This window comes from Staurois parvus, unplaced genomic scaffold (assembly GCF_062004578.1).
Source record: "Staurois parvus isolate SC_StPar_1 unplaced genomic scaffold, SC_StPar_1.0 ptg000151l, whole genome shotgun sequence".
NCBI lineage: Eukaryota > Metazoa > Chordata > Amphibia > Anura > Ranidae > Staurois > Staurois parvus.
In genome coordinates this window covers 18,879,043-18,904,614 of record NW_028317947.1, presented here as the reverse complement: position 1 = coordinate 18,904,614, position 25,572 = coordinate 18,879,043, and the positions used below count along the sequence as shown (strand labels likewise).

General features: G+C 44.9%; 1 protein-coding gene and 2 long non-coding RNA genes across 5 annotated transcripts in view; 1 reads left to right on the top strand and 2 right to left on the bottom strand.

Moving 5' to 3' along the window:
• LOC149464577 (uncharacterized) overlaps window positions 1-5,943 on the bottom strand; it is a 91,380-nt gene extending 85,437 nt beyond the window's left edge. Inside the window, exon 1 of the long non-coding RNA XR_016312364.1 lies at window positions 2,868-5,943. This is a non-coding gene — a long non-coding RNA (uncharacterized LOC149464577). The remainder of the gene's footprint in view (window positions 1-2,867) is intronic.
• On the top strand, window positions 4,865-25,081 carry LOC149464576 (uncharacterized). Its single transcript, XR_016312365.1, has 3 exons — window positions 4,865-4,951; window positions 18,805-18,850; window positions 23,905-25,081. It is a non-coding gene; the product is annotated as an uncharacterized LOC149464576 (long non-coding RNA).
• The window catches only part of ACBD4 (acyl-CoA binding domain containing 4), a 38,070-nt gene continuing 25,833 nt past the window's right edge, over window positions 13,336-25,572 (bottom strand). For 2 of the 3 annotated variants that reach the window (XM_089674581.1, XM_089674583.1), the window contains 5 exons: window positions 24,936-25,036; window positions 24,260-24,389; window positions 23,887-24,083; window positions 19,752-19,802; window positions 13,336-17,101 (listed from right to left, as the gene is read on the bottom strand). In XM_089674581.1, the coding sequence (XP_089530707.1) occupies window positions 16,994-17,101; window positions 19,752-19,802; window positions 23,887-24,083; window positions 24,260-24,389; window positions 24,936-25,036 (587 nt within the window). In that variant the 3' untranslated portion in view covers window positions 13,336-16,993. The remainder of the gene's footprint in view (window positions 17,102-19,751; window positions 19,803-23,886; window positions 24,084-24,259; window positions 24,390-24,935; window positions 25,037-25,572) is intronic. The other variant, XM_089674582.1, reaches the window with a different exon arrangement.

Sequence of the window (25,572 nt, the reverse complement as noted above, 5' to 3'; positions counted from 1 at the left end):
CAATGGAGACGTTTGTTTTGGTGACAACTCAGGACAGGCCATACAAGTACAGATTTAGCATGTTCAGCCCATGGATGGAGGAATCGAAACCCAATGGGTGGACCAATCAGCCACAATGTAAATCTCTTGACGCTGATAAGGAGGAAATGATCTGTTACAAAGTAAAGACAGACAATTGTCACCAGAACATCATCCAGTGGAGATCTTTGTTTTGGTGACAACTCAGGACAGGCCATACAAGTACAGATTTAGCATGTTCAGCCCATGGATGGAGGAATCGAAACCCAATGGGTGGACCAATCAGCCACAATGTAAATCTCTTGACGCTGATAAGGAGGAAATGATCTGTTACAAAGTAAAGACAGACAATTGTCACCAGAACATCATCCAGTGGAGATCTTTGTTTTGGTGACAACTCAGGACAGGCCATACAAGTACAGATTTAGCATGTTCAGCCCATGGATGGAGGAATCGAAACCCAATGGATGGACCAATCAGCCCAGCCAGCTATTGGATTCCGACAGCCACGGCTGTCTGTATACCTGAAGGGCAAGTGACTCCGATTGTACAGTCACTATTCTGCCAACAATTTTCCATCCAGCCCCTTCCAAAAATTGACCGTTGTTGAGTCAGGTGGTGCCAACAGCTCACATTTTAGCTGAATCAGCAGAATTGCCCAATATTCAAGTCGTGTATGGCGGGGTAATATACCCGACATACATACACGTTAGATGTGTAAAGTCACAATAAAAACGTGAATTTTTCAGTTTTTTTTTAGCGTTTAGCGACTGTTTCCCACGTTTTTTAGCTTTTTTTTTTACCTAAAAACGTCCACAAACGCCAGTTACAGCGTTTTTACAACTAAAAAAACTCTAGAAAACCACTAGTCCTGGGGTTTTTTTCCAGGCAAAAAAAATCCCAGCCAAAAAACGTTGATTACAGTCTATGTGTGTATGGACACATAGGAGAACATGCTGGGGGGTTTACTAGCTGTAGGAAAAAACGTCAAAAGCCAAAAACAGCCGCTGTAAAAACATCCCGTGTGCATGAGGACTCAATGTGGACCATCGCTTAGGTTTTTCACTTTCCTCCATCCCAATGCTCCCCCTCCACAGCATATAAAAAGCTCACCATTCTAAAGAACAGGTTTTTTTTTTTTTTTTCGTTTCGTTTTTTGCTGGTCACCTTGTCCCTCTCTAACCCACCATTCTCGTCTAGGTGAGGATGATGTACAGGGCACTTAAGAAGGGGGTGAAGTTGATCCTTAAGAAAGCGTTCTCTTTTAGAGAGACTTCCTCTCACTTCCTGTTCTGTTTCCAAGACAGGAAGTGAAGGGAAATCTCCCCAGTGGGACAAGAGCAGTAAATAAGAATGAAAAAGGAATTAAAAAAAAACAAAAAACACTAGTTTGGCTTTAGGTATACTTTACACTGGCCTTGTATAATCATCTGGGGGGACTTCTTGTATATACTAAGGCAGGGATGTCAAACTGGCAGCCCTCCAGCTGTTGTGACACTACAAGTCCCATCATGACTCTACCTTTGCAAGTCATACTTGTAACTGTCAATCTTGCAATGCCTCATGGGACTTGTAGTTTGGCAACAGCTGGAGGGCCATCAGTTTGACACCCGTGTACGAAGGTGTGTCAGAAAACAGTTTTTTTTTTTTTGTTGGTTTTTTTTTTGTTTTTTTACACACCGTGCTAATAAAGTTGCATTATCATCCACATTTCTGAATAGAGGTGAAATATACATTCTGATTGGTTGTATTTAAAACCACCTTATTGGATAAGCCCAATTTGTTCCCCTTACATGATTTCCTTACACCCCTCCGGGTGCACCTTGCAAGCAGCATGAGATGTAAAAGATCAGCAGGGCTATTTAATAAATCAGGTTACAATATGGAACACAACGCCTGAATGGTTGCTGTAAGAGACCAAGGCAAACTTTTTTTTTTTTTAAAGATACTAAATAATTAGTTTCCACCAATCAGAAGTCAGCGTTTATACAATTTTAGTCCTAGATACCCAGTAATCCACTTCCACCAATCAGAAGTCAGTGTTTATACAGTTATAGTCCTAGATACCCCGTAATCCACTTTCACCAATCGGAAGTCAGCATTTATACAGTTATAGCCTTAGATACCCAATAATCCACTTCCACCAATCAGAAACCAGCGTTTATACAGTTATAATCCTAGATACCTCGTAATTCTCTTCCACCAATCAGAAGCCAGCATTTATACAGTTATAGCCTTAGATACCCAATAATCCGTTTCCACCAATCAGAAGTCAGCATTTATACAGTTATAGCCTTAAATACCCAATAATCCATTTCCACCAATCAGAAGTCAGCGTTTATACAGTTATAGCCTTATACAGCCAGTAATCCATTCCCACCAATCAGAAGCCAGCGTTTATACAGTTATATAGCCTTAGATACCCCGTAATCCACTTCCACCAATCAGACGTCAGTGTTTACACAGTGAGGCTCCGTTCACACCAATGCGTTTTTTTAGTGCTTTTTGCAGAAACGCTCTACAGTCCATCTAACATGGTTTCCTATGGAGATGTTCACATCTATGAGCTGCTGCGTTTTTGGAAACAGAAACACTTGGTGGCACCCACTGCAGGAATACACGGATCAGGGTGGTGTACGGCCCTAACCCGTTCCATGCAGAAGCCCTAATATTCACAGAATAATAACAAAAATCCATACACAACCCCCCCACAGAAATGATCCAACATTTCACAACAGTGCAAAATCCTGAGTATGGGACTGACTGAGCAAAGGCCACTATGTGCCCCTTCCAGACTCCTCACCTACACCAACAGAAGACTGTGATCTTGGTGCCACCACAACACTCACCTTGTAGTAGGCAGATCCCGGCCAACACCAGCCCGAGGGGCATCCTGCTCAGCACCAGTCCAAGGGGCATCCTGGCCAGCACCAGTCTGAGGAGCATCCAGCTCAGCACCAGTCCGAGGGGCATCCTGGCCAGCACCAGTCCGAGGGGCATCCTGGCCAGCACCAGTCCGAGGGGCATCCAGCTCAGCACCAGTCCTAGAAGAATCCTGGTCAGCACCAGTCCGAGGGGCATCCAGCTCAGCACCAATCCTAGGAGAATCCTGGTCAGCACCAGTCTGAGAGGCATCCTGGCCAGCACCAGTCCGAGGGGCATCCAGCTCAGCACCAGTCCTAGGAGAATCCTGGTCAGCACCAGTCTGAGAGGCATCCTGGCCAGCACCAGTCCCAGGGGTGGCTGATTTCACAAGTGCATTGGAGACCAGGACTACACACTGACACCCCCAAAGTAATTAGGGGCACCTGCTGTAGGGGCGGGCTCACCAGGACTCCTAGATTTTGGTACATCCACTCACCCAACAGGTGTTCCCAATCATTGCTGGGACTGCACACAGGTCAAAAGGAGACTTGCCACCAGACACACCTTCCCGTGTGGGCCACTGAGGTATTCAAGGCATGGGATGGGAATCCATGGAAGGTGTCATTGCTGACCACTCTGCCTGAAAATGCTAGTTGCCTGACTGTAATGCTGAGCCTGGTAATGCCTCCCTTGGAGTTGGAGGAAATCTGAAGAGAAGGACTTCTAACCACTTCTGGGCCTGAGTGAACTGAAAGCTAGTAAGAGTGGGATTTATTTCTATATTTATTTCAGGTACTTATATAGTGCCATCAATTTACACAGCACTTTACATATATATTGTACATTCACATCAGTCCCTAACCCTCAAAGGGTGTACAATCTAAGGTCCCTAACTCCCATCATACATACACATACTAGGGACAATTTAGACAGGAGCCAATTAACCTCCCAGCATGTCTTTGGAGTGTGGGAGGAAACTGGAGGACCCAGAGGAAACCCATGCAGGCATAGGGAGAACATGCAAACTCCAGGCAGGTGATGATGTGATTGGGATTTGAACCAATGACCCTAGTACTACCAGGTGGAAGTACTAACCATTTAGCCACTGTGGGATGCCCACCTGCACCTCCCACTGTGGTGCCTCAAAGAAACATTAAAAAAGTGATGGCAGAAAAAAGCAGAGTCTGTGTTTTTTGTTGTGGTGCGTGTGGATTTTTTTTTTTTTTTTTGGGGGGGGGGGGGAGTTGGGTGTTTGTTTTGGTGTGATGTGGGTTTTTGTTTTTTTTTGTTTTTTGGGGGGGAGTTGGGGTTTTGTTGTGTGTGGGTTTTTTTTGTTTTTTAACTTGTTTTTGTTTTGTCTGAGTATAGATCTATACTTGTCCCAACCATGTTTGCAGCTATTTACTGTTGACTGGCTCACTACCTCTCCTGGCAGTTTATTCTGAGCATCAACTACTCTTTCAGTCCAATAGTACTTTCTGAGAATAGTTTTGATCTTTCCTCTAGTTGGTATGAGGTCATGTCCCCGTGTTCTTGATTTTCATTCCATGTCAAAAATACTGCCCTCCTGAACCTTACTCGCCTCGCATGTGAATGTGTTTGGCCTAGCCCTGCCATGTGGATTTTTTTTTTCTCCCAGTGGTGGATTTTCAGCGCATACAAACGCAGTAGTCGCACACAGGACACGCATCATCAGCGGTCACTTATTCTTACATTTGCAAATGTTCAAATGCAGGTTTTTTTTTTTTTTTGTTGTTTGTTTCTTTTTGTGGGTTTTTTTAACTTTTTTTTTTTTTTTTTTTTTTTTTTTTTTTCTTTTCTTTAACAGGGTTCAGCTTTAATTATTTTGAAAGGTGAACTGTCTTGGAAAGCTGATAGTGACCAATCAAATTCAACCGTTTTATTCTTTTCCAGCGCAAGTATGAATTTGATTGGTTCATAGAGCCCCACCCCCTCCCCTGCACACACGTACGCATCATTTTATAGATCTGCAGTAGTCAGACATTTCATAGCTGAAACTTTACAGACGGTTGCTGGATCTTCTTCCTCTTCTAGCACAAAGTACCTGGTGAGCGTAGCCGTCAGATGATCGGTTCTGAGATATCTCCTAGTCCTGGCGCTAAAAGCCATCTGCTGCTTTAGAACCTCAAACGCCATTAATCGACACATTTTTGTATATTCTTCGCCTTGCATTACATTTGTCCATTTCTACTGCATCATTTTTTTTTTTTTTTTGTTTCCCCTGACTATATATAGTAATAAAAGTGGTCGTAGGGGGCGAGTGCCTTCCAATCATTTTCGCTCCTGCTCCGTGGCGTCGCCCTTTTAAATTTCACTCAACTCTTCCTATAGTAGTGCACATGATAGGGGGCGAGTCTAAGCGGTCCAAACAAAACTGACAGCCCTGTTGGCCAATTACAAAGACTTCAGTTACTTCGCCTTCTTTTAACCCTCTCCGTGCCGTGTAGGCCTTTCAGCGCCTTGGTGTTTTCACCGGAGAATATTATTTGGGATTTCCCGATGATTCAAAGAGAATTCTTGGCCTTTATAGAAACAAATAGTAAAAAGGAAATATAAATGAGTCATCCCTGATGGGGCTTCCTGTCCTCGGCACGCCTGGGGATTTTTTTTTTTCCTTTTCCATCCTAAGTACATCCCGGTGGACTTGTATGTGATCACCTCCAGACTCGCCTTGACTTGTCCTACCTAAATGGTCTATAGCTTGCCCTAGCTCTTGGTTATTTACAGAACTCTGGGTTACATGCATACTCCACCCAAAATGAAAATACAGATGGCTGACCTGTAATGTTCCTATCTCTAGCACTGCTGTGTCCATGCGTTGTCATTACCTCTGCTGCACCATGGCCTAAGAGGTCCATGCACACCACTTATGGTGAGGCACTGTAGGCTGCCAGGGCCGAATGAGGCTCACATGGCAAAACTCTCCATCAATCTGCATGATGATGAGCTAGAACCGGAGACACGGTGGTCCAAGGACCACATCTGCACATGTATGTGGCTAGTTCTATTGTCTGCCACATGATCTGGGTGCTCGGCCTGGATAGTGAAGGCCCAGATGAGCACATTTGACCACCTGTGTCTAAACCAGATTGGCAGCCCTGTGGTTGCTGCATGAAATGCTATGCTGCATATTCCCCACAGGGTGTAGTAGTGGACCTGGTACGTCAAGTGAAATATGGAAGCCTGGAGCCACAGTCAGCACTTTCCTGTTGTCTGTGTCCCTGTAGTGCTGGGGTAATAAATGAACATTAACAAAGGTCCAGTCAGTAAAGTGTTCTTCCAGCAGAGGTCTCAATCTCATGTTAGTGCTAAGACTCTGACCCTTCACATCACGGGTCCCCCTTTTACATCAGTATCCTTAGTTCCCCCCTTCACATCACGGGTCCCCCTTTACATCAGTGTCCTTGGTTCCCCCTTCACATCACAGGTCCCCCCTTCATATCACTATCCTCCTTCACATCACAGGTCCCCCTTTTACATCTGTGTCCTTGGTCCCCAATTCACATCACAGGTCCCCCTTTTACATCAGTATCCTTGGTTCCCCCCTTCACATCACAGGTCCCCCTTTTTTACATTCGTATCCTTTGGTCCCACCTTCACATCATAGGTCCCCCCTTCATATCACTATCCCCCTTCACATCACAGGTCCCCCTTTTACATCCGTGTCCTTGGTCCCACCTTCACATCACAGGTCCCCCCTAAATATCACTATCCCTACTTTACATCAGTGTCCTTGGTCCATCCTTCATATCGCAATCCCCCCTTCACGGCAGTGTCCTTGGTCCCCCTTTAACATCACAGGTCCCCCTTTTACATCAGTGTCCTTGGTTCCCCCCCCCTTCACGTCACAGGTCCCCCTTCATATCACAATCCCCCTTTACATCACTGTCCTTGGTCTCCCCTTCACATCACAGGTCCCCTTTACATCAGTATCATTGGTCCCCCTTCACATCACAGCTCCCCTTTACATCAGTGTCCTTGGTCCCCCTTTACACCACAGGTCCCCCTATATATCATTATCCTTGCTCCCCCGTTCACATCACAGTCCCCCCTATTACACCATTTTTCTCAGTCCCCCCCCCTTTACATTACAGTCCCCCCTTTACAGCACGGTTCCCTCTATTACACTATTTTTCTTAGTCCCCCCCACCCTTCTTTTACATCAGTGATCACAGTCCCCCCTTCACATCACAGTCCCCCCTTCACATCACAGTCCCCCCTTACATCAGTGATCTCAGTCTGCTCTTCACATCACAGATCCTCCCCCTTTACAATATCGGTGATCTCAGTCCCCTCTTCACATCACAGATCCCCCCCCCCCCCCTTTACAATATCGGTGATCTCAGTCCCCTCTTCACATCAGATCCCCCCCCCCTTTACATCCATGATCTCAGTCCCCTCTTCACATCACAGATCCCCCCCTTTACATCAGTGATCTCAGTCCTCTCTTCACATCACAGATCCCCCCCTTTACAAAATCAGTGATCTCAGTCCTCTCTTCACATCACAGATCCCCCCTTTACAAAATCAGTGATCTCAGTCCCCTCTTCACATCAGTCCCCCTTTCACAGCCCTACCTTAGAGGGTAAAGGGACGGGAGGTGTGACAGGTCTGGAGAGGGAGGGTGCTGTTTGATGTGATTGGTTTCTAGGATCAACCTGCATCATGGCAACTAACCACCTACTTTTTCACTTGAACCGTTTGGCAGCTCCTGCCCCACCTCCCACCCTATGCCCCACTGTGCAAATAACAGCGACGGCAATTGCCGTTTGGGGCGGGGCTACCCAGGCGTGTGGCCACTTATCTGCCTGTAGCTTTCCTCACTTCCTGTCTGGTAAAAAAAAAAATACTGTTACAGTGAGGGGAAATACCTTTAACAATGCCCCCTTCTCCCGCATACACAGATACAAATGTAAACGGGCGCAAACAACTATTGCATCGCTGCAGGGGTAACTTTAGATGCTCCCTGAAGTTCAGCGGCACACCCCGGTCACACCAATCCCGACTTTGAAATTGGAAGTCGTATGAAAGTCGGGGGACACCCTGATTTTAGGTGCGATCTGCAAGACATCTGACACAAGTGTCTATGCAAATCGCCCCAAAAGTAGTGCATTGTACCAAGTGGGAACTGCACTGATATGACCGCTGTCATTGCAGACAATAGGGTGCGACTTGGCATGCGATTTGCAAGTCGCATGACATGCAAATTGCACCCAGTGTGACCGGGGCTCTTAATGTTTCCATGAAAACTAAAGTACTGTTTGCACATAATAAACGTTTGCCATTCTTTGTGTTTCAGGGGCGGACTGACGACTCATGGGGCCCCCAGGCAATAGGGGATCATGGGGCCCCTGTGTCCTTGCCCAAACTCAAAAAAGCCTATGAAAAAGGTACCAGGGGCATCTCATGGGGCCCCATACTGACCTCGGGGAGTGCCCGAGTTTCCAAATGGTCAGTCCGCCCGTTTGTGATTTCCTTCACGGTTTTGCACCAGTGTGGGTTGGAGACTCCAGCCATGCCCATACACCCGCAATCCATCCATTCACAGACCAGCCTTATCAGACTGAATGCAAAAAGCACACTGCGGTCTGCCGACTGCTATGTGTCTTGGATTTGTTTGCTGGGTCTGTTTACATTGATTATTCAAATACTGAAGAAGTCAGCTGGGTCAATAGCATAGAGAGAAGCCACCACTGCAGTCAGTAACACCTCTCAATATTTCAGATAACTGAACAGTTTATAGGAAAATTCAATATCTCCACAGCACTCGCTTAAAGCTCAGCTCTGGGCATAAATATATTTTGTAATAATCCTCAATGGCTACAAGTATAAATCCTTTTTTTTTTATGTGCGCCAAATGCCTTTGCAAACCCAGATATTACCTTGTAAAAGTAGCAGTGACATCATGAGAAGAGCTGTGGGAGGGGCCCAGCAGGCTGTACCCACTATTGGCTGCCTGCAGGAAACTACAGGAGGGGAGCAGAGACAAGACCAGTCACCCTGCACAAGGAGAGAGAGCAGCAGCGACCAGTCTTTATTACAGGAAGCTCCTGCACAGAGGGAATGTTTCACACTGGATTACTGCACAGATCTGGAAGGAATACACCAGGATTCAACAAAGAATGTATTTAGATCAGGGGCGGACTGACCATTTGGAAACTCAGGCACTGCCCGAGGGCCCGGGGTCAGTAGGGGGCCCCATGAGATGCCCCTGGTACCTTTTTTCATAGGCTTTTTGAGTTTGGGCAAAGACACAGGGGCCCCATGATCCCCTATTGCCCGGGGGGCCCCATGAGTTGTCAGTCCATATTTTCTTACCACGGAGATCCGCTTTAAATGATGATGTTTTGGTCTGTGGCAGGAAATGAAACTGTCTTCAACAAACAGTTGTTCTCTTTTGACTAGACAAAAAAATATTAATGCAAACAAACTGAAAGAGTGGCCCTTCCTCCAACTCACCCAGGATCCCAATTAGAAATCTGCACATGTGCTGGGAACTAATGTGTGACCCAGGGGTGGACTGACAACTCATGGGACCCTGGGCAATAGGGGATCATGGGGCCCCTGTGTTCTTGCCCAAACTCAAAGCCTATGAAAATGCTACCAGGGGCATCTCATGGGGCCCCCTACTGACCTCGGCCAGTGCCCGAGTTTCCAAATGGTCAGTCCGCCCCCGGTGTGACATACCACACATGAACTTTACACTTGCAAACACAATCGATTTTTATCAAGATTAAAGTGTATGTATAACCATACAAACCTTTGTTTGTTTTGGATAGAATGAGGAAAGGTGAGAACACCTGTCAGATTTTCCTGCTATCCCGGATTTTGTTAGTCTAGGTTCACACCCAGGGACGGTCTGACCATTCGAGCACTCGGGCACCACCTGAGGGCCCGGGGTCAGTAGGGGGCCCCATGAGATGCCCCTGGTACCTTTCATAGGCTTTTTTGGGTGTGGGCGATAACACAGGGGCCCCTTGATCCCCTTTTGCCCGGGAGCCCCATGAGTTGTCAGTCCGCCCCCTGTTCACACCTATGCGTTTTCCGGAAATGCACAGCCGTCCATTTAACATGATTTCCTATGGGACACGTTCACATCTCTGCGTTTTCACCCAGTGCGGTTTTTTTGGGAAGGGGCAGAGACTTTTTTAACCGCTTCTCAACCAATCACAGCGGCCTTTTACCATGTAATCAGCTTTGTCCAGTGACACAGCAGATCACAATGTAAATACAGTTGCCAGTTATTGGCTGCAGTTTCCTCACACTGTCACAGCGTGAAGAAAGTACTGCCAATAATCAGCAAATGTGACAGGAGATCTGCACTAACAATCAGGGCACTGATCATCAGTGCTACCCGTCATTGCCTCCAGTTGGTGCTATCAGTCAGTGTCCATCATTGCTGCATATCAGTGCATCATCAGTGCCTCCTCATCGATGCCTATCAGTGCAGCCTCATCAATGCACATCAGTGAAGGAGAAAAATTTACCTGTTTGCAAAATTTTATAATAAAAACAAAGAGAAACTTTTTTTTCTTCACATTTAATCCATTTAACATGATTTCCTATGCGACATGTTCACATCTCTGCGTTTTCACCAGGTGCGTTTTTTTGGAAAGGGACAGGGACTTTTTTAACCACTTCCCAACTGCAATATAGCCAAAAGATGGCTACAGCGCGGTTGTCCAGTTCCACCTATCAGTGCCCATCATTGCTGGATATCAGTGCCTCCTCATCAATGCCCACCAGCGTCGCCTCATCAGCGCCGCCTTATCAGTGAAGGAGAAAAATTACCTGTTTGCAAAAGTTTATAATAAAAATGTTTGGTTTTTTTTTTTTTTTTTTTTTGCTATTTTTTTGTTTAAAATGCAAAAAATAAACCGCAGTGGGGCTTAAATACCACCAAAAGAAAGCTCTATCTGTGTGAAAAAAATGCTAAAAATTTCATATGGGTACAAAGTTGCATGAACGCGGAATTGTCATTCAAAGTGCAACAGTGCTGAAAGCTGAAAATTGGCCTGGGCAGGAAGGGGGTAAAGTGCCCAGCAGGCAAGTGGTTAAACACAAAACGTTGCATTTTTGGTTCTATAGACTTCAATGGAAAGGTTGCAGAAAAGTATGTTGTGCGTTTTTCCATGTTCTAAATCTGCCTAGCAACAAGAAAAATTTGAAAAAAAATGAAGAAAAAAATATAAACGCAAACCGCAACCAAAAACGCAATGCAGAAACGGTTCAAACGCAAACTGCAGAGGGAGGAATCTCTCTAAGGCTAGGTTCACACCTATGCAGCTGCGGTCAACCATTCTGTTATTCTGCTGCTACAGGCTGGCACGGATGCGCGAAATCACGTATGTGTGTACTTGATTTTGCATTTACGGGTAGGGGGCGTGCACAAGGCGCACGTGCGCCCTACCCACACCGCCATTCACGGACATGGCTGTCAATCACCGGGTCCCTGCCGGTGAGCTCAGACGGGGAGGAGAACTATTTTGTTTACTAACAGTTCTCCTCTGTCAGCTCGGGCACACTGCTTTGAATGGCCATCCAAAGCAGTGTGCATACAGTGAAGCACACAGACAACGCCCCCTAGTAAAACACTCCCAGCACACGGTTAACCCTTTGATCACCCCTCATGTTAACCCCTTCCTGCCCATTGCCATTAGTACAGTGTCAGTGCTTTTTTTTTTTTTTTTTTAGCTCTGATCACTGTATTGGTGTCACTGGGGATGTCAGTGACACCAAGTCAGTTCCCCCCCCCAGTGTTAGAATGTCCGCCGCAGTCCCGCTATGATGGCATGTAGAATAATTGAGATGTCTAAATGCCAGAATTGTAGGTGGAATTGGTTTAATTTTGGGATAACCACGGAGGCTGCCATTGCTGACCTCCTAAGTATGTTAATTGCCTGGCTGCCTCTGTCAGAATTGCCTCTGTGTGTTTGCTTTGAATCTGTGAGCCACAAGGTACTTAAGACAGACAGCCAGGAAACTAGCACTTTTCTGAAGGAGGGGTCAGCAAACACCCCCTCCATTATTAATCATGATCGGTTTCCTTTTGGGAAGTATGACAAACTACTGTGGAAATGGGAGGAGACACCTACAGTGGGAGGAGACACCTACTACAGTGGGAGGGAGAAGAGAAACCTATGCCAGAAGATAAAGGGGACCTAAACTACTGTGAAAGGGGGAGGAGACCTCAACTACAATGGAAGGTGGAGGAAACGCCTACCACAGTGGAAGAGGGAGGAAACACCAACCACAGTGCATGGAGAAGGAAACACGTACTACAGTGAATGGAGGAGACCACCTACTACAGTGAGGGGGGAGGAAACACCTACTACAGTGGAAAGAGCAGGAGACACCAGCTACAGTGTAAGGGGGAGGAGACACCAGCTACAGTGGAATTGGGAGGAGACTCCTGCTGCAGTGGATGGAGGAGGAGACACCTGCTGCAGTGGAAGGGGGAGGAGACACCAGCTGCAGCGGAAGGGGGATGAGACACCAGCTGCAGCGGAAGGAGGAGGAGACACCAGCTGCAGCGGAAGGAGGAGGAGACACCAGCTGCAGCGGAAGGAGGAGGAGACACCTGCTGCAGCGGAAGGAGGAGGAGACACCTGCTGCAGCGGAAGGAGGAGGAGACACCAGCTGCAGCGGAAGGAGGAGGAGACATCAACTACAATGAAAAGGAGAACTACAGTAGAAAGGGGACGAGACAAACTAGAAACCTATTTGGAAGTGGAAAGAGACAGACAACTGTGTAGGGACACAGACAGACAAACTGCAGTGGAAGGAGGTGGAGACATAAACCACCAAGAGGACAACAATACAAAATTCTGCATTAGGGGATAGGGACACAAAAACCTATAGTGACATTTATGACTGGTCATTCAGCCTAGCAGTGCCTGCACCATCTTCAATATAAATTGTACATAAAATTGGTCTTCAAGGCCTGTGAGAAGGTAGTCTGGGCAAACCAGGTACGTGACTATGGAATAATGACATCAGATAATGAATCTAAATTCATTCAGTATGTAATAGGATTCAGAAACCATGGGTAAGAAAGTAAATGTCAGCACCACACTGTCTTATAATTTTGCAGATGAGAGAAATATTGATTTTCAGAATACAATCAGTAACTGGGTCACTTTATGAAAGACGCTGCAGGCAAGGATTAAATCTCCATGGTAAGAGGATGTATTATTAATTCCGACTGCGACACCTTCAACAGAAACTTTTTAAATATCTTCAACTCGTCACCTGAGGAAAATCATTTTCGTTTCCGCTCTAGTCCACGGCGATTCGGTGCTTTCTCCCTGAATTGACTTCCATGGCTCATTGTTAAGGCACACCGGACCAAGCTATGTGCAGCTGTCGGTCTGCAGCAAGCCTCGGCATGTACTAGCAGTCAGAATAATACATAACATGAAGATACCAGAGTATATTCAGAGAATTGCTTTATTGGTTTACGCAGCTTGTTTGGAAAATTATGCTTCATTTTGTCAGCTTTAGGGAACTGCTTTTGTGTAATTTGTAAGGACATGTCCATCCAAAGCTGATATTCGCACGGCTGTTAGCTAATTCATTTACACAAGGATGCAGGTTGAAATTGATACATGAAATGACAGCTCTGCCAACTGCCATTGCAGAGTGAAATGTTGCCAGATGACACTGGCAGAAGCAAAATAAAATCCAGTACTTCTGGGTATGAGCGATCACGTGATTCACTACCTTTCTCCTACATTGCTGGGTGCCTTAGCAGCCAAATGCCAGGCCTATAATCAGGGGCGGACTGACAACTCATCGGGCCCCCAGGCAATAGGGGATAATGGGGCCCCTGTGTCCTTGCCCAAACTCAAAAAAGCCTATGCAAAATGTATTAGGGGCTTCTCATGGGGCCCCCTTCTGACCCTGGGCCCTCGGGCAGTGCCCGAGTTTCCAAATGGACAGTCCGCCCCTGCCTATAATTGCTAGTGGGAGTAGCAGGGAAACAAATGGGTGCAGTGGTAAGGGTGGAGGGGGACAAGGAAAACCAATTAACCCCTTCCTGCCGGAGCCTCCTGGCCCTTTAAGAGTTTCAGAAGCTGGGAGGCAGGACGGGCAGGGTTTAGGGATCATGTGCCGTGTCCAGGGGCAGACTGACAACTCATGGGGCCCCCGGGCAATAGGGTATCATGGGGCCCCTGTGTCCTTGCCCACACTCAAAAAAGTCTATGAAAAAGGTACCAGGGGCATCTCATGGGGCCCCCCACTGACCCCGGGCCCTTGGGCGGTGCCCGAGTTTCCAAATGCTCAGTCCGCCCCTGGCTGCGTCTTCACGACTGTCACATGATCGGGAAAGGTCCCGATTTGAAAGAACAGACCGGGACCTTTCCATGAGTACTGGACATGTGTGCTGGGAGCGCACAGGGTGCACCCTCTCAGCACATATGTTTTTAGTTAATTGCACGCAAATGTGAAGCCACTCGGCATCTAGGCCCAGACGCCGGGCGGCCGCACGTGAAGAGTTTAAAGTGTAGCTACAGCCTTTTTAAAATTAAAAAAAAAAAAATAGGGAATAGACCAGGGTTTCTCAACCATGGTTCCATGGAACTCTAGGGTTCCTCCAGAGGTCGAGCAAGGAGCATTTTCTTTCTCTCAGATAAGTTCCCTTAAACACCATTGAGCTTTTTGGCTATCTGTACGGGGGTAACTCTTCCCAATGACCACAAGTGTAAGGAGCATTCTTCCCATTGACCACCACACTAATGTATCATGAGTTGTAGATATGGGAATTTTTAGCCAGGGTTCCCTGAGACCAGAACAGAGGGTTCCTCTGTGTTGAAAAGGTTGAGAGGCTGGTTTTGACTCATTAGTTGTTTGTTTTTTTTTTTTGTTGCTTGCCTGTGGCTGCATCCCATTGGGGAGATTTCCTTTCACTTCCTATCCCAAAAACAAAACAGCAAGGTTGAGGAAATCTCAGCAAAATTAGACAAAATCCCCCATTGGACAGCTGTCAACAGAACAGATGTCTCCATTTTCCCTCACAATGATTTCTAGTGACATTTTGGATTCCCCCAACACTTTCTATCCTGATGAGGAGGATGTGGTAAGAGTTTTTACATTTCTTTCTTACCTGCTGCGTAACAATAACTGATTTATAATTGAGCTCAATAGTGTTTGTATTTTAGCTTTGAATGGATATGTACATATGCATCTGGTGCACAAATCAAAAGACACCCTTTAAGTGATCCTGTTGCTTTTCCCTGCATAGACACTTTACGGTCTCGTGTGAGGAGGCCGAGACACACACTGCATACATATTTCACCATTGGGCTTTTTAGGAGATACAAGAAGCTTGCAGATGACCTCATCCCTTGGGTGCCCATCCAAGACTGAAATGTCAGTTTTGGGTGTGGCTCATGTCTAAACGTACTGTAGAGACTGATGTTGTGTTTTTTGTTGTTTTTTTTTTTTTTTGTTTCCGTGCTGTCATTGCTACTTTGGGTCTGATTTAAAGGCAGGCCTGAACTCATTCCAGACTTGGAACAGAACTGATGCAGGGAAATTAAACAGAGGAGTTGAACAAAATACTATCTTTGTCCTCCATAACAGTGCCAATGAGCTCTCATATGTTCTTCACATCGGTCTGATTGATTTCCATTGGGAGATCTACCTTCTTGCTCAGGTTGAATGGCGCTGACCTAATTAAAAGGTCACATTTAGTGGGCCTGGAAAACCAGAGTTGGGCATTCCTAACCTACGTCAAGGCTAGTGCCATGTTCACTCCCCTGTCCTGACCAATTCTGCACACGTCTTTACTTCTTCAGCACCATGATCATTCACTGACATTAAACAATAAGTCTTGCCATCTAAACCTAACCAGGCATGTTTTCACTGGCCAATTCTGTGCTTTGTCTCTTATCCTGACCATTTTTATGGCCATTGCCTGCCCTGTCTAGCTATTGTGCTGACTCTCTTGTTTGCTGTACCCCCTCTACCAGTTAAATGGTTGCCATCTGGCCCTGACTACTGTAGGTGTGTTTACGATCCAGCCTCACTATCCTCTACAGATCATTTCTCAGTTGGCTTTTTGGTGTGGCCAACATTTCACTCTTTATCTCATCCCCTCTGGTCCTCTTCTCCCTATCCTAGACTAGCTTTATGCTCTTTTTTTTTCCCCGACTAACTTTGCATTCCTCATTCTTTCTTCACCAGCTCCGTTTATCATATTCAGCCAATTCTGTCCTTTGCTCCTTTTTTAGCTCTGTATATAATATGCCAGATCTATTATTGCTACCAATTATGTGCCTCATCCCCAGTTCTGACCAGCTATGTGCTTACTTTTCAGCCTTGTGTTTGCTTTGTAGTCCTGACCAGCTGTGTGTTCCCATCCTAGTTATGGCCAGCTCCATGTTTGATTAGCTCTTTCTTCAATTACTAGTCCTGACCCTCTCTGGGCTTACTTCCTAATCTTGTCCAGGTCTGAGAGCTGTCCAGTTCTGCCTAACTCTATGTTCACTTCTATCCCTGACCAGTTCATTGCTCCCTTTTGTAACCCTGATCTGTTCTGTGCTTACTTCTATCTCAGGCCAGCTTTTATTCTCTATCAAGGCCTGACCAGTTATGTGCTTGCTTCCAAGTTGTAACCAGCTCTGCACACTAACCCAGGCCAGTTCTATGCTGGATTCCTAGTCATGACCAATTCTACCCATGATCAGCCCAACACTCCCTCTACTGTGTATGATCTCCTGCTGTGCCTAACTCCATTGTATATCAGCTTTAGTATGTTTATTCTGCCTTTTGTCTTAGCTTTCCCTGGGGTGTTTTAAAGAAAAGGCCATTTACCAGGTAAATCTCCAATCACTGCAGACACACTGGAGGAGATAAACTAAGGAAAACAATGCAATATTATACAGAGTACAAGAAAAGACTAAGATAATTAACCTATTCATTACTAGGCTCAATCAACAAAGCGGCATCAACTTTACCAGTTGTCAAGCCCAAAAATTAGTAATGGAGCTATTAGAAAGTGACAGCCCCCGCTCACTCGGCTGATTGTCCACTTCCTCTAGAGATAAATACGAAGGGTGTCTGTCAAAACGGCTCTCCATACTGGTCAACTTTTTCTTCCATAAAGCCTTCGAAGAAGCCAGTGTACAAAGAAAGGCCAGATAACGATGAAAAGGAGGGTCTGGGACCGGGCAATGCCAGAGTGCTGCGGCTTCTGTGTGGGGAGGCAAGAGATGAGGATATTAGTTTTTACTTATATTATTGCTTTTTTGTTTTTGGTACACGTTACTAAAAAAACTGCGTGTGCTGAAGTTTTTAACCTTTTATGTTGTACTTCCTGTACTTTCCTTTGTTATATATTTAACATTGCCAAGGGAGATTATGGCATTATATTGTCAAAATTGAAAATATTCAACAACCAACAAAACTTGCAGACTAACTGATATTTTTTTTTTTTTTCTTTTCTTTGGTTTATACTGGTAAATTGTTTTTTGTTTTTGTTTTTGTTTTTTTAATTGTGTTGCTGTTGTATATATTCCAGTTTGGTGATAATCCTTAAAGTGAACTTTTCCCATGCAGTGCAAAAACAGTCAGCTCACAGGACTGCCACCATCCCTAGCTGTAGTACACCTTCCCTTCCGCTCTGTTCTGCCATCAAGGACAAAGAAAGAACATCCCTGAAATTCTAACTTGAGCTTACACAGAGCTGAGTGCTTTCTCCCCACTGCATAGGACAGCTCACGATGTCCAGTTACAAAGCACCAGCGCTTTTACGAGGAAGAAGAGGAGTCAAATGTTCCCCATACCTTGAAACGCTAGGTATTTCTCTTCTCTCTCAGTAGTCAAATAGAGCAGGGAAGTAAAGAGTAGGTGACTATATAAAGCTGGGAAAGTGACAGTAATGTGAAACAGCTGCTTTGTTTGGCATGGCCAAATCACAGGTTCACTTAAAGCCCCGTCACTAATACGCACCTGGCACACTGTGGCACTAACCCCTGGTTCACATATATGCGGCCGTGTTTTGTGCGAGCACAAGAGCCCATTCATTTGAATGGACTCCGGTACCCCATGACAACACACAGGGAAGAAGTCCCTGCACTTCTTCCAAAAACGCAGTCCGCACGGGAACCTCGGTTCCCAGTACAGTTGCGTTTTCCAGTGCGGGCGGCGTGCGATTAGAACTAATGGCACCCGCCCACGAGTCCTCAGTCTTCTGTGAGGGTGGTGCGGCTGCACGGATTTTCGTGTGGATCCGCAGCGGCACCACCCACACATGTGAACCTAGCCTTCGAGAGGAGAAAATGCTTTTCCAAGTTCCCTCCATGTTGCTCATCTAACCAAAAGTCTAGTCATCTGGTTGCATGATTAGAAGAATCAGCCAATTTGCACTCTGATCTGCAACTTTAGAGATAATGGAACCAAAAATTTAGGCTACTGTTGCAATCAGCAATATGAAGGATTGCAAAGCAGTTTTATCCAGGAAAGATACATTTTCAGCATTTTCTCTCTGGCTATAGAGTGACCACCTTTCAACAGTTCTTTCTGGCTCAGCCAAACTTTGCTCAGTGGGCGGCCCTGCAGCCTCAGCTCCTTTTGACAAAAGTTTGATAGACTTTTGAAGAAGCCTGCTGGAGAATTTTCACTAAACAGAAGCTGCATGCAGTCGGATGCAGAGGGATTCACAGATCCACGCGGTTTAGCATGGATGGAGGAATCTCTTAGATGTCTATCCTTGTGTCGGTAAGCTGGGTCAAAGAAATCTAACAATGTATGGCCAGTTTTATTTATTTCAGGTACTTGTATAGCGCTGTCAATTTACGCAGCACTTTACATATATAGCCCCAAGTGGTTGGGAATGCGTGATGCCACCTTCCTCCTATTATTATTATTCTTCTTCTTCTTCTTCTTCTTCTTCAGGATTTATAGCACCAACAGTTTGTGCAGCGCTTTACAAAATCAAAAGGTATGTACTTACATTAGCTGCCTTTTTATTACACATTTCATTATTTTGTTATGTATACATCACTGCAAGAATTAGTCTTTTTTTTTTTATTTCTGCTTGGAGTTCAGCTTTAATATTAAGTTTGTCATAGATGGATTGTTTGGTTTTGATTGGCCAGCTGGCTGATAAAAATAATTGAAGGCATTCCCCTATCCACTCATTTGAGGTGGATGAAGGAACCCTGCCCACTGCGGCATTGTATTCTGACAGTAGGACTCTCCACTGTCAGAATACATTGGACAAAGGAAGCTTTTCCAACATTCACCTTTTTGAGAGAAGCTGATTGTTAGATCGACTTCTCTCTAGCAGGTATGGCCATAGATGGACTGAAATTTGGTTGGTCCCTGCTGAACCAGCCAAATTTTGATCCGTCTATGCCCAGCTTTACTTTAGCACAGTACACTCTTTTTAAGCACACATCGGCTGCAGTGCTGATCAAAGGAATATTTTCCAAAATTCCCATTCGAGAGAATCAGATTATTAATTCAACTTCTCTCTAGCAAGAATGGCCAACTATAGATCGAAGTTGGTCCCTGCTGAACTGGCCGGATTTCGATTAATCTATGGACCGCTTTACTCTAGCACAGTGCAATCTTTTTTAGCACACAGTCTTGTTCAGGGGCGGACTGACCATTTGGAAACTCGGGCACTGCCTGAGGGCCCGGGGTCAGTAGGGGGCCCCATGAGATGCCCCTGGTACCTTTTTTCATAGGCTTTTTTGAGTTTGGGCAAGGACACAGGGGCCCCATGATCCCCTAGTGCCAGGGGGCCCCATGAGTTGTCAGTCCGCCCCTGGTCTTGTTTTATATACTCCTGTCTCCAACACACTTATTGCAGCCACACTCTCACAACACTAGCATACCGGGTGTTTTGGTGATCTGTGTATTCGTTCACGTATGTACTTTTGCTGATCCTGTTAGAGATAAAAGGTTCTTTGTGTTAAAAACAAATACATACTCAGTGACTTAAAAATGGAAAGTTTATCTAAACAATGCTGTCCTATAATTATGACACAAAAGGAACATTAAGTCCAAGTGCTGAGAATGCCTAAATGAATAAAAGTGTTTGAAAGAAGGACTGTTTTTTTTATTGCGAATAGCAAACAATCAGCTTCTTCCTTTCATGCTAACAATGAGGGATAGAAAAGCAGATCCATAACTGTTGCCATGGGCAACACAAACTGTTCTTTCACACAATTACATCTTGAGTCATTAATCATTAGTATAGCTGACTTTGGACCACTTGCTGCTGGAACTTGTACAACAACAACTACAGAAACCACAGGGTAGATCTGACTTATTATATTACAGGTCTATATGTTCTCACTATGACTGTACATACTAATCTACTCACTAACGTTGGATGTATAGAATACGCATTCAGTAGGCTTGCGCCTGGAGGAGGAGGTTAGTTGGGGCTTTTGTTATGGTTTTCTTCTTCCGTTTTCAATGAATCTAGTGACAGAGGAAAAGCAGAGATCGCCCGATATAACTATCTACCATTTCCTCTAAAGTTGGCAATAGACAGCCTGAATCTCTTCTGATTTGAGCTGAACTGGCCAAAATTCAAGCTGAGGGTGGCCCTGCAAGTACCAGCTGAGCCAGGTGGATATATTCAGGCAGCTGTGGGTGCTGAATACAATAGCCGGCAGTGGATATTCCTCCATTCGTTCTGTTTAGTGTGTTTGGGAGAACCAATTGCTTTTCTCGTTGAGCCTAGGGGATGAATGAGACAAATTGGGCATCGTATGGCTGTCTTTAAAGCAGATCTTCACCCTACTGGGCAAGTTGCGCTGCCCTGCCTCCTCCCCCCTCCAACTCTTACACACGGAAGTTTTTCCATTTTTTTTTTTTTTCGTGAGCTGCAAAGCAGCACTACTACCATTTTTGCCTAGGTAAGAATTCCTCCCCACCCCCTGTGCACGTGCAGATGTGTTGCACGTGCAGCTCCCGAGAGAACGCTGCAGCACATCTATGCATGGCCAGAGGTTTCCGCTCATGTGCAGACTACTACCAGGAAAGTCCAAGACCTTTCCTGTCTTTGTGTGAGCATAGAAAATCGCCTACATGTGCTGACGGGCTCTGCAAGGAGCAGAAGGCTTGTCAGAGCCCATGGGCATATTCCCAACATGCACCATTATGGTGGCATGCAAGGGGGGGGGGGACAGGACTGAGCTTCTGCTTTAAGCTGGCTGTACATGGCTTGAATTTAGTCTAATTCCTAAAATCCGAGCTGTGGGAAGCCCTGTGAACAACACTGAGATTTAAAACAGGGTTTGACTGCACTGTAACCTGGCTGCTTAGAAAACATCCTTGGATATCTTATACTGTATTGATCTTCCTGTACTAGTTAGGTAAGATGTTAATTCACATGCCCAACGAAGGGGTCCTGCGTGGCTCCAAAGCATTGCACTTGTTCCTTTTGTGATGCGATTGTTCTGCAATAAAAGCCTTTTTTGGCCCACATTTGGAGATCCTTGGTGTGCTGGCGAATATGTGCATTTCTAGGTAAGATATTAAGAGAAACAGACTTGGTTCTTTCCTACACCAATCGACAAGCTCTGCAATGAGCCCATGACTTCTTCAAAGTTCACATTCTGAAAAATGTCACTAGTTGAAGCTCAAATGAACTTTCAGTTTAATCAGCTAAAAACATTCCATATGCATCAAAGCATACGGTGTGCAAAGTATTCTAGTTTGTTTTCTTTAGAAAGCAGGCATAGCCTGTGTAGAAAAGCCTTCCTCTTGCTAGAATGCTGCAGAGAAGGACTCTTGCTCTGTGTGTGGAAGCAGTGGTTTCTCTGCAGAGGTCCAACCTACCCACTGCTAAGTCAGGCCTATAGCTCTACGATCAGTAAAGTTTAGAAAGCAAAAGTCCTTCTTTGTGGCATGCTGGCAGGGCATGGACTTTTCTAAACAGGCTGTGACTGCTTTCTAAAGAACTGTAAGATGGTTCTAAATTACCATAAGAATTTGTAAGATTAATTGGGATTTAAAGTGTATGTCCGGCCCACCCCTTCTTTTTTTTTTTTTTTTGTTTTGAACAAAGTGGGGGAAGGATTACAATTCTTGTTTGGAATTTTTACTGCTACCCAAAATATACCCTCATCTACACGCCTGATGACCATGGTTTCTCCAGACATGAAGTTAGGGAATATCTCTAAAAGCAACAGTAATACATTTTCAGTACAATAGAGGAAGTCTGGAACCTCTGTCCGCTTTATATTACTGTCTGCGTTCCTGTTGCAGATTTTCCTTCACTTCCTGTACAGGTGAAGCTGTAGTCACTGCATCCACAAGTGAGCTAAAAACCTCTAACAAACTCTCAAATGGCAATAAAAAACACCCATGAGTTAAAAACTGTTACCACTCTATCCAAATGGAAAAAAAAATTGGGGCAGCCATGCACTTTAACAGAAAAAGATTGTTTATAATACAAGGAGTTAGGAATCTTAATTAAAGTTGTCTAAATTCTTTACCATATGTGTAGTACATGTTGTTAGGGGTGGAGTATACATAGCTGGAGTTTCACCTTACAAGACATATCCCTTTTTAAATATGTTATCATTCAACTAGTTTAATTGTTATGAAACCTTTTACTTTTTTCTTTTTCATAGATTTTTTTGTTTGCCTGATTTTGAGCTTGGAGTCTTACAGTGCCTATGACTGATGTGCATACTTGTTCCAAGTCAGTGACTCAGACAGTATGGAAGCCAATGAGCATCATGATAGTTAAGCAACTAGTAACTTAAAGCCGAGTTCCACTCATCCTGGCAAAAACTGTAGCTGCTGACTTTTAAAAAAACAGCCACTTACCGGTCCTGTTGTGTGTCCCCCGCAGCTCGTTTCACCGGCAGTCCTGTATTCCAGGAAGCTAAAATCTTCAGTGTGGGCACTCGGCTGTGATAGCTTGCGGCTTCACATCCGGGTACCCACTGCGCTTGCACGAGTAGCACTGCGCGTTATGAATGGTTCTGTAATGTTCTGGGACCTGTCACGTGTCCCAAAAGACTACAGGGAGGGAGTACACCTTCTGTTTTCGATTGCCTAGGTGATCGGACTGGAAGAAGGAGCGGGTACCTGTCAATTTTGGGTACCCGTGCCCCAAAGGTGCCAATCCTTAATGGGGAGCAGTCCTTAAAGCGGACCTTCCCCTTTTGGGTAGAGCTCCGATTTAAGAAGGAGTGGAGGCTATGTACAGTACAATACTGATAAACCATAGGCTCCTTCCTTGCCTGAAGTTTTGCTATAACAAACAGCGAGTAGGCAGGCTACAATTTCAGAAGTGACATGCCATATTTCTTCTGCAATAAAATGCCCCTAAATGTCTGCTTGCGGTCTTCTCCAGCACTGGAAACTTTGCTGAGCATGTGCAGGTCAGCACTGTGTGCCAGAATGGCAACCTCCTGCACATGCAGAGGAGTGATGTCCTCTTGTGCTGGCCAATGACGGCCGAACACCAGCACACAGGAGAAGAGCTGATGCTGGTGAGGGACCATTGGAAAGGTGAATATTACCCCTCTAGTTACACTTTAAATGATTCACTACATGCGCTGAAAGCAAAACTATGTAGGAATGAAATCCTGTAATAAAAACTGCAAATCTGACTCTCTAGAGTTGTCCCCAGAACATACTGAAAGTCGAAATATTCCAGCTGAGACAGCTGTTCTGCAGACAGATGTCCAAAAGGGAAATTCCTCTGCAACTTCCTGCTGCATCTCTGGGACAGGAAGCGAAGAGAAATTTCCTCAATGGTACACAAAAAAAAAAAATCTAGCATTACCCTTACCTACTCTATAGACAAAAGTTTTGTCTATAATTTAAATGAGTAGCTTCAGAAACCTCTTCAGTGTTTATACTTGCAACAGAACAAGTAGACCTACAAAACTATGAAAAATATGTCCAAAGGTAAGGGTGAAGAATTATGTGACGTGTGCCTAAGGGTAATCCATTTTTTCATTATACTCAATCTGATATACTGTCATTATGCTATAATACCTTTAATGCTTGCTCCAGACTTTCTAGCCTCGTACAGAGTCCCTGAACTGATGCCTGAAGAGAATCCACCGTGGCAGCAATCTGAGGGCTCAACTGGTGTGATGAATGTCGGCACTTGTTCTGCGATTTGCTGGACACGTCTGAGCTATCCGATTCACCAAGATTCCTCAAGCAGGCATTGCTGAAGGACTGTGATCCTAAAAAAAAAATGGCATACAGTGCTCATTTGATTGATACCAGAATCCATGCCCATGCTGTAATCTTTTCAAAGTAAATTTTTTTTGTTAGAATAATTTGTACACATCTGGCTGTCATTGCATGTCAAAAGCAAAATGAAACCTACACCCTCTTAACCAAACGCCTCAATCTTTACCTGAGAAAGAGTCATGATCGTTCCTCCGCTCTGCGCTGTGCCTCCTGGCCTTAGGCTTTGTTTTTTTGTGGGTGGCGTCAGAAGCCTGAAACAAGTGGGGATGAATCATGGAGCCATCATCTTTATAGTTCTGCAAGGTAGAAAAACGTGGAAAAAAAGGAGGACGGAGTAGAAAATATATCAAAGCCAGAGCAATTTTGTTTTGTTCAGGGATATTGCTAGGTTTCTACAGTAGGGTCACTGCCACGAATTTCCAGCTAAGTGCCAAACTTCTGAGGCCTGCAAATATCTCCTAGAGAGGGTCAAACAGCCAGCTGCTTATGTCTAAGGGGCATAGCTGCAAAGGTACCCTTGTATCAGACATTTTTCTTATGTTGTGTATAAAGGGTATTCCTCTCTGGTAGACAGGGCAAGCAGCTAGACTACCTCCCAACCTAGGGTCAAGTACTAAGTAAGGTATAAGGGAAGGAAAAGAGACACCAGCAGAAAGAAAAAAGGAGAGAAAGGAAAGAGATAAGGAAACAGTAAAGGATATGTTCTTTGTTTATGGTGTCATTCATTCATTTTTCATCCTAGGTGCTGTTCCCAAGAGTGTTCTGGTTCTTTCAGGACCCTGGCAATGCCCCTGGATTTGTCATTTGAAGAAAGCAGTGAACATAGTACAGTTTTCCCTCACCTGATCAGGTCCTAGTCTTTCCAGACTGTCAGAGAAGTCTTCATTTTCTGAACCCCAGCTTCCCAGTCTCCCATCACCTCCTTCTGGCTGGGAAGCCTCACCTGAAAATGTCACAAACAGAAACATCAACATTGCACTTCCACCATAACCTGGGTTTAGTAAGATCATCTCATCTGTTCCTACCATAAAATTGATCATTTTGATTCAGGTAGCATCTATAAAGGTGATAAAAACACAAGGATTGTATGCTGCATAGGCACTGAATAAACTGCACTTGCTGAACATTCTATATTGGTACACCTTTTCTCTTTGACACTTGGTCATCACAATGTACAATATATATGAAAAAAAGTTTGTGGACACCTTCTTATCACACCTATATGACTTTGATGAACAGTCCATTCCAAAAATCTAGGCATTACTATGGAGTTAGCCATCTCTTTGCGGCTAGAACAGATCCGCTTTTCTGGTAAGGCTTTCCAGAAGACGGAGTTTGTCTGTGATAACATGAGCCCATTCAGCCAAAAGAGCATTGCAACTGGCATTCCAAATAATTTCCCCCAATTTTTGCCACAAAGGTAGAAGTGCAGAATTACCTAAAATGCCTTTGGATGTTGTAGCATTAACAGGCCTTTAA